This window comes from Mycetomoellerius zeteki, unplaced genomic scaffold (assembly GCF_001594055.1).
Source record: "Mycetomoellerius zeteki isolate Tzet28-1 unplaced genomic scaffold, Tzet1.0 scaffold212, whole genome shotgun sequence".
Taxonomy (NCBI): domain Eukaryota; kingdom Metazoa; phylum Arthropoda; class Insecta; order Hymenoptera; family Formicidae; genus Mycetomoellerius; species Mycetomoellerius zeteki.
Window position 1 is genome coordinate 70,722 of NW_017257086.1, and position 9,712 is coordinate 80,433.

Here is a 9,712-nt window from a genome sequence, read left to right on the forward strand (position 1 = left end):
GCGCACTCACTATCGCGTATGCGCGATTCATGGACAGGTGATCGTTTAAACGAAATCTGTAATTAGTCATACTTAAATCCTTATTATCTCAAAAATTACTATCCAAAATAAAAATTTACAAATAACTTTTTTATTTAATATTTTAAGAACTTTCTTGCTATAATATTTTCATTACTTAATTTTGGGATACCCTGATAGGAGAGATAAAATTGAAAAATAATTTTAGAAAGGAAATTCTGGATGCTTTGATAGGCCTTTAAAAAAACTGAAGTCACATACGCGTGCAGATTCTCCCATATCCAGAGCATTTAACTTGTCGACATCTTCAACTTCGAGTTCCCAATCGAATAACTCTATGTTCTGTTTAATTCTTAGACGATTAATGCTTTTCGGTATTGTCGCTATACCTTTTTGGATTATGTGCTTAAGTGCTATTTGTGCCGGCGTTTTGTCATATTTTTGAGCGATTTCTAACACAGTTACGTTTTTTAATGAGTCCGGCACAACGTCTCCTTTTCCTATTTTCTGGACAAATCCACGTGAACCCAAAGGAGAGTACGCCGTTACACTGATGTCGTTATCCTGACAAAACTTCACCTGTGACACAAAGAGAATAGCAATATATATATATTTTTAGATTGATAAAGTTACAATCACGAAACTAATTTTCCAGATCGTCATTTATATCAATGATTTCTTCAAACTGTTTTTCGGATGTCAAAAATTGTAATTCCACGAACGCATTACGTCTTACTGATAGTTTTACAATTAGTTATCGAAATATAAATATAAATAATAATAATTTCATTTTTAGACCGTACATGTGAGAACACAATCGATAAACTAGAACTCTATATCGGTCGAAATTAGATCTTAAAATGCTTAAATAATTCAATCTTGAATCTAATCATTAAATATGCTATATATGTACTTAACATATATACCACACCTGTAGTCCAACAAACTGCACGCCGAAAAATTTCCGGATTATACAGGGTGTATTTAAAATAACTTACACTGATCATACAGTGCTATTCCTAATAAAAAACGTATTTAGTAAAAATTATTGAAAATCAATATTCAGCGATTTTTAGTAATTAATATCTTGTTAACTATTACGAAAATTGCAAAATGGTAGAGGACTTTTCGACTCAGTATTTTATTAGGAATAGCACTGATTAGTGTACGTTATTTCAGATACACCCTGTATAAACCGACTCACATATACCGATTATTGCGAAGAATATTACTAAGACCTCGGTAGTCTAATGGCTTAGGACGCTCGTACGGAATACAAGAGATCCAGGTTCAACTGCCGGCCGAAGTAATATTTTTCGCAATAAATTTAATTACAGTTTTTTCAACATATTAAGATCTTGGAAATATGATGCCTGTTTGAGAGCATCGAAATTATTAGAAATTAATTTAATTCGCGAGATTACTACAGTAGTTTAATTGCGTTTATATAGTCCGGAAATTTTTCGGCGCAGTTTGTTGGACTACAGGTGTGGTATATATGAATACAAGTGTAGTATATATGTTAAGTACATATATAGCATATTTAGTAATTCAAGATTGAATTATTTAAGCATTTTAAGATCTAGCTTCGACCAATATAGAGTTCTAGTTATTTCTAGTTTATCGATAAATATAAATTATCAGTGTTATAATGTGTATGTAAAACACAATTTTTAACACCCAAAAACAGTTTTTTAATACCCAGCCAACAGTTTAAAAAAATCAAAGATATTATCAATAATAAGATTGAAAGACCGCTAATGTTAAACATAATGCTTTAAATTAAGAAGCGCCATAACGATCAGAACGTTAAGATGTTGAACTATTGTAAATTCATTTAAGGGGGGAAATACCTTTACAACCTTAAAAAAATGCATTTTTTTTTGCATAAAATGTTAGTATAACATATGAAGAATATACTAACAAAATTTTAAATCGAAATTCGAAGAATTGGCGAAGTTATTGTGATCCTCTCTCTCATAATACTGGTGCAAGTGGCAAAAAAGTCAAGCCATCGGTGGAAATTTTGTGAGAATATCCTGTCCCACTGCATCCTGATGTTCAAAAACATATCCTGCCAATATACGAAAATCTGTCCAAGGAAGATTTACTTCAAAGATGCTTGGGTGGCTACACGCAGAATGCGAATGAAAGTTTTAACTCAACTGTATGGCGCCTCGCTCCAAAGCACCTACATTGTGGATTAAAAATTATTGAGATTGTACTTGGCTGCTGGAGTATTCAACGAAGGTCATTCGTTTATTCTGCGCATCATGAGTATGCTGGATATCATAATAGGTAGGCAAAGTAAATCGTACGCTAACGACAATGATAACCGGCGAGTAGCTCGGCAGGAGCGTCGCAGCTTGCTGGAGACAAAAGAAGCTCGTAAAGCCCGTCGAGAGCAACTTTTAGTGGAAAACAAGCTTTACGAGGAAGCTGAAGGTCTATTATATGGTCTTGGGATCGCAGACTAACCAGTAAGTCAATGAAATCATATAGTTTTTATCTTTCGAAACTTTGAACGCGTTTTTCTCAAAACGTCATTTTCAAAATTGGTGTACAAGATAGCTAAAAAACTACTCAACCGATCCTCTTCAAATTGAACATACAACTAAACTAAATAATTACCTTCTATCTTGTGAACCTAAATGTTTATGAAAATTATTTTAAAAAAGTACTTTTTTATTGCAAAATTCAACAAAAATTTTGTGAAAAATTCAAATTTTTTTTTCAAACATGCGTCATTTTTTCAATTTTCATTTTTTTCCACTTTTTTTAGGTTCACATAGAGCGTATACAATTATTAAATTAAAAAAATTTTTTTTGTCTGTTTCAGATCAATACAACAGGAGCTACATGTCCCACCGATTGGGTAATTCACATCGCTACCTCTGTATTTGCAGCGATGCAGCTTCAGTATTTTTTAATATTTTGTAATAAAAAAAATATTTTTATGTACTCAAAAGATAGACAAAGTGGCATAAAAAAATTTGAAACAATTAGCTAAATACTTTCTATTTAAAAAATTCTGGAAAATTACCATTTTTTTTTAGCCTCCTAAAGGTATTTCCCCCCTTAAATGAATTAATTTCAGAAATGATAATTGCGTGCCGATATGGTTGTCGGACTTTCAACGCAATCAAATCTGAAAATATTAATAATCCCCCCAAATTTTCCAACTTAAAAACTCTAATAAACTTATTGCGAAAAATAATGCCGAGACTCGGTTGTCTAAAGGCTTAGGACGCTCGCACGGAATGCAAGAGATCCGGGTTCGACTCCCGGCCGAGGCATTATTTTTCGCAATAAGTTTATTACAGTTTTTAAGTTGGGAAATTTGGGGGGATTATTAATATTTTCAGATTTGATTGCGTTGAAAGTCCGATAACCATATCGGCACGCAATTATAATTTCTGAAATTAATTCATTTAAATGAATTTACAATAGTTCAACATCTTAACGTTCTGACCGTTATGGCGCTTCTTAATTTAAAGCAAAGATATTATGTTCCAGCTGCATCCAGTTCGGATAATCAGCATTATAACGGTAAAATTGCTCATTAATTATTACGAAAATGGTAAAAGATTTTTTCCTTCAGTTTAATCTGCTTTATCTACCCATAAAAGATAGCGTGATGATTACCAGATACTTCAGTACGTATAAACAAAAAAATAAAAAGATAAAAAGATATGTATTATATAAACAATAAGATTTATCAGATAATATTTACCAGTTCATTCTGTTGAAAATAAACATGCAATTCGATCTGCAAATTTGAGACAGGCAATTTAGCATTGTCTAAAATTCTTTTGATTTGAACAATATTAAAATTGGATAAACCAATCGCTTTCGTACGTCCTTCCAAAACTTGATTCTCCATTGCTGTCCAAATTTGTAGATGATCCGTATCAGCATCAATCATTATTTCTCCTTTTTCATTAAAAGGATGAAATAACTCTTCTCCAGCATTTTGATATGCAAAGGGAGTGTGTACCAAATATAAATCCAAATAGCTCAAATGCAAGTTAGAAAGTGATCTCTTCAGCCACTTTTCTATATCTGCGGGTCTATTACCGGAGGGCGGTACCTAATAATTTTGAACATAAAATAGGTGTCCGGAAAATCGAGATCAATACTTCGGGAAGTAATTCGGGACCCAAAAAGCAGGAAAAAACGCTGTAAAAACATAGGTCCGGAAATAAGTCGTTTCCCAGTTATAATCACTTTTATGTTAAAAAAAATTGTTATTTATTTTTCATAATTACAATCGTAATTTATTTCATAGTGTTTTAACATAAATGACTACATTTCGGACTATTTTAGCGTTAACCAGGATGCACCACGTAGAAGCATAGTCCGCTTGGCATTCTTTTTTTTCATTTCTTTACTTTAAAATTTTTTTTACTTTATTATGAATTGTGATTATGAAAAATAAATTACAATCTTTTTAAATATAAAAATTATAACTCGGAAACGACTTATTTCCAAACCTATATGTTTATATAGCTTTTTTTCCTTCTTTTTGGATTCCGAATCACTTTCCGAAGTATTGACTTTGATTTTCCTGTATATACATATATAGGGGAGACCGGGTCTCGTTGGCACAAGAGGTAAGTTGGCATTGCGTTCCGTTTATGTATTTGTGGCAAAGAAACAATGGAAAAGTTATTGTAAAATATCTCTTTTATAACATAGGTACTTCTCCCTAAGTTTCACTTAAATTAAACAAGTATCACAATAGAAAAAGAAAAAAATCTAATTCAAGAGCAGGCAAGTAAATTTTTGATCGTTTCATAATTTCATATTAATGTCCTTCGGCTTGAGGAAACAAATCTAAGTGATATATTATTAGTTAAAAGAAAAGTGTTTGTCAATATACAACACGTTATTTTGAGTAACAATATTGAAAATAATTAGCTCGAATTATCTCGCTAAAATACATACTATTGTAGTTTAAAGATCATGCGGTGACGTGCGCATAAAGTTTCTTTCCTATCTACTGCATATAGATATTTATATTTATATTATGCTTAAAATAAAAATAGTAATTTGAGTGTCATACCTTAGTCACGATAAACAAATCGGATCGCTTGATCCTGCCAGAATCCAACCATTTTTTTAAACAATTACCAATGATTTGCTCATTTTCGTATACAGTAGCGGTATCGATGTGTCTATATCCCGCTTGTAAAGCTGTATCCAGAGTTGCTTCTAGCTCTTCTCCGCTTGCCTGTATTATAAACATATCTTTATAAATAAAACAATAATCTTTATTTTAGACCGCATATGTAAGAACACAATCAATTAGTACCTAAGTAGCCTAGACGGTCGAAGCTAGATCTTTAATGCTTAAAATTATTCAATCTTGAATCACTAAATATACTATGCATGTACTTGCATATATACCATATTTGTAGAGGAAAGTCACCGATACTGATACAAGTCTCCTAAAGTGACACCCCTTTATTTCTCAGAAACTAACTATTGCATTTTATTAATATTAATAAAATCATGATTTGATTATAAAATTATGATCTAATTAAAGAAGTACAAACTCATAATTCGTATATTTATAGCTTGTTTCTATACCAAATCAGCTAAAAACGAATTCTACAAATGCAAAAATAAAATTCTTACGATTTTCTTTTGCAAATTGCGTGGTTTAAATAATAGTGCCTATATTATTAATAATATTACGTCATTTTAAATGCTTATAATTTACTAAATCAGTTCTATTTATATTATTTTTTCTCTTAGTCTTTTCATAATACAATTTTAAATTTGAAATTGGGGTGCAGAGTAAACTGACACACCTGTCTGTAAAACAGACTATTCTTTATATAAATATATACTTATTTAACCACTTATTTAAGCTAACTTAATCTTTATAATAGTGCTTTATAGTGTGAAGGCAATCGTGCATATATGGAAAAATTCTTGAAAAACTTTCGCATTACATATTTGTATCTTGTAAAACAGCATAAAATATATATGCATATAATTCAATAAAAATGTTTTATAAAGTGAAAAGATTCTGGAAAATCTTATATACATTCATTTGTAGGTACTTTATACAGATAATGTTTGTAAAATAAAAAAGAATATGAATACGTAGCATTACTGCCTACTGTGTCAGTTTTGGAACCCATTTTGTCAGACGCTCATTTTTGCTTACCTTACGAAAAAATTAATTATTGTAAAATTGCAAACAGTATTATAAAAACTGCTTATACTATCTGATAGAAGATACTTCAGTTTGTACTTACGTTTTTAAAGTTTTATTTTTATCTTTTGTTTAAGAAATATTGTCTAAAAACAAAGTGGTATATCGGCGACTTTCCTCTAGTCTTTCAATCTGCGCGCCAAATTTTTTCCAGACTATAATCGCAATTAAACTACCATAGTAATCTCGCGAATTAAATTAATTTCTAACAATTTCGATGCTCAATTAAACATCATATCCTAAAGATGTTAATATGTTTGAAAAACTAATTAAATTTATTGCGAAAAATATTACCTCGGCCGGGAGTCGAACCCGGATCTCTTGTATTCCGTACGAGTTACGTTATAAATAAACAAACAATACACACAGGGTATCTTCGAATAAGAAAGTTCCTTTTTATCTCTTTGCGAGACAAAAAGGATAATATGATATTAGACTAACAATAAGTGGTTTAAAAGAAGCACAGTAGTTACTTATAAAAATTATTTATATCAGGAGGGGCTTTTCTTGCGTGCGTGTGTATACGGGTGTTTCTTAAATACCGCCCACTAACCATATAGCGCTATTCCTAATAAAAAATTGAGTCGATAAGTATTAGGAAATTTTTTTTCTATAGTGCTTACTGAAGCAGTCATTATTGAGTAAAGATAATCCAATCGACATCGTGCTTTATACGGACGCACATCCGTGAGCCGCGCGTCTAGTAGTGTGCGTGAGCGCTTCGCCGCGCCGCTACGCTGCTGACTTCGCCGCTATCGCGCTTAAAATTAAAATTACGATCTTCGTCAATCAATAAATATTATGTCGCGATAATATAATAATTATACAAATTAAATACATAATAATAATTATACGAATTAAAATTATATCATAATAGACATTTGTAATTATTGTCATGTTACGGAATAATTTTAATTCCGGATAAAGATATTTTAATTTCTCAAACCGTTAATAACGATATGTATAAGCCACTTTATTTTGTAACAACATAAAACGATATTCTAAGATTGAAGAACTTAAAATTCTAGTTGCCGGGTTGTTATATAATAATAATAATTCAACGAATTTTAATTATGTCAAGACATAGCAAAAATTCTATATGAATTAAAATTATGTCATGACATATGATAATTTTAAATTTTTATTACGTCTCGTACATAATAATAATTTAGTTAATTAAAATCTAAACTGGCATAAAAATAATTTCTATTATGTGTTGACATAATTTTAATTTTTAATTAATTCAATTACTATGTTATAACATAATTTTAACGTGGCAGTTAAGGATTTGAGTTCTTTAATAGTTTAAGAATATTTTATCCTATTAAAAACCCCCCAGAATAGCTTGCATTTTATTATTCGGGATTGTAACAATACTATAAAATTCAAATTCCTTTATTCGGAATTAAAATTATGTTCCAACATATTTTTAATTCTTTAACAAGAATCGTAATTACTTTTAGACAATTGTTTTTTAAGAATTTTACGTTAGAAAAAATATCTTTTATGTCAGTAAAAATAAACTTATAAGTCGGCAGCTAGAAATTTAAACTCTTCAGTCTTAGACTATTTTTTATGTTGTTACAAAATAGTGGCTCATGGACGTCGTTATTAACGGTCTTTGAGAAATTAAAATATCTTTGTCTGGAATTAAAATTATTCCGCAACATAACAATAATTACAAATGTCTATTATGATGTAATTTTAATTTGTATAATTATTATTATGTATTTAATTTGTATAATTATTATATTATCGCGACATAATATTTATTCATTGACGAAGATCGTAATTTTTCGCTTTACATGCGAGGACATTGCGCGAAGTCAGCAGCGTAGCGGCGCGGCGAAGCGCTCACGCACACTACTAGACGCGTGGCTCACGGATGTGCGTCCGTATAAAGCACGATGTCGATTGAATTATTTTTACTCGATAATAACTGCTTCAGTAAGCACTGTAGAAAAAAATTTCCTAATATTTATTATCGACTCAATTTTTTATTAGGAATAGCACTATGTGGTTAGTAGCCGGTATTTAAGAAACACTCTGTATACATATATATATAGTGTATTTTAAATATATGTAGCATATTCAAATACAATATAATTAAAATATGATTTTTGCCTGATTTTTTCGTATTTATTTTAATAAAAGGAGTCTGTTTTAAAAAATTTTCTACTAAATTTTTATGTAGTAGATTATTTTGTTGTTTTTTAAATATAATTATGATATAAATAAATTTCGTTTGAATTATAATACAAATTTACTTCTTTATAAACTTACGTTCCATGTCCCAAATCCTAAAATAGGCATTTGTTGCCCTGTTGGCAGAGATACACTTGAATTTTGTTGAACCATATTCAATGTGCTTTGTAACAACGAAGAAACCAGACTATATGTTTTAAAATCGGGATGTGCTATATTACTGTATTCCACCACTCTCGTACTCTACCATTACCTTACCTTACTCTTTCCATTGTAATTCACAACTTTCACCATACTATATAGCTATAGCACAGTATATATGTGTGCTATATATAGCGCAATTCTCCTGATTTTATGTTGGCCAAACCATGAAGTAAGACTAAGGAGACCTAACTAGATAGGATAGGGAGAAAAAAGTTGGTCACGAAAAATGTTCCGTGTACTGCCATGTCCGCCGAACGGAATAACTTGCAACATTCCATCGCCATATTGAATATTTATGCGAATATATATGTGTGCAGTATACTTGCGACTGTCATACATATGTGTATTAAATACGTGTCTCCTAAAAAGTAGAGTAGCTTGCCCTCCTAAAATCTTAATAAAAATATACCCATTCGTCGCGTTTTCACTCAAAACGAAAGAATCTGTAAGAAAAATGTGGTGATCGGCCTTGTGAACCGAGTTATTAAGCGTTAAAGTTCGAGACTACAGGTTAGGATATTTGTCATTCCGAAAATAATGGAAAAAAAATAAAAATAAATAAATAATGGAAATTGACAATAATGGACCCAATATTCATATAAAAATAATATATTTTATTACTTTTTAGCTTTTGATAAAGAACGATAATGGAAGTTCGTTCGTTTTGAGTGAAAACGCGACGAATGGGTATATTTTTATTAAGATTTTAGGAGGGCAAGCTACTCTACTTTTTAGGAGACACGTATTTAATACACATATGTATGACAGTCGCAAGTATACTGCACACATATATATTCGCATATTCAATATGGCGATGGAATGTTGCAAGTTATTCCGTTCGGCGGACATGGCAGTACACGGAACATTTTTCGTGACCAACTTTTTTCTCCCTATCCTATCTAGTTAGGTCTCCTTAATCTTACTTCATGGCCAAAACGGAGTGCGCGTGCATGGAATAAGTAAGTTGCCCCGTCTCATTTCCTCCTTCTTTATTGCTCTCTCTCTATTTAAATGACCGTTTCAATGGCTGTGTTCAGCAGACTCAACAGTTTTGCAACC

The 9,712-nt window shown here is 31.0% G+C and overlaps 1 protein-coding gene across 1 annotated transcript; it reads right to left on the reverse strand.

Annotated features, from left to right (window-relative positions):
- Nucleotides 1–222: 222 nt before the first annotated feature.
- On the reverse strand, nucleotides 223–8,674 carry LOC108722679 (alcohol dehydrogenase [NADP(+)] A). Its single transcript, XM_018447893.1, has 4 exons — nucleotides 8,528–8,674; nucleotides 5,084–5,251; nucleotides 3,752–4,108; nucleotides 223–597 (listed from the first exon to the last, which is right to left on the reverse strand). Exons 1-4 carry the CDS (start codon nucleotides 8,600–8,602, stop codon nucleotides 223–225), a joined length of 975 nt encoding a protein of 324 aa, XP_018303395.1. The 5' UTR covers nucleotides 8,603–8,674.
- Between the last annotated feature and the right edge of the window lie 1,038 nt (nucleotides 8,675–9,712).

What these genes read in the sequence shown, in the direction of transcription:
- LOC108722679 (XM_018447893.1), bottom strand. Translation starts at nt 8,602, where the DNA reads ATGGTTCAACAAAATTCAAGTGTATCTCTGCCAACAGGGCAACAAATG. An exon ending in TAGGATTTGGGACATGGAAC is followed by an intron (nt 5,252 to 8,527) that starts GTAAGTTTATAA and finishes TTTATAATACAG; the next exon opens with GCAAGCGGAGAAGAGCTAGA. An exon ending in ATTTGTTTATCGTGACTAAG is followed by an intron (nt 4,109 to 5,083) that starts GTATGACACTCA and finishes CAAAATTATTAG; the next exon opens with GTACCGCCCTCCGGTAATAG.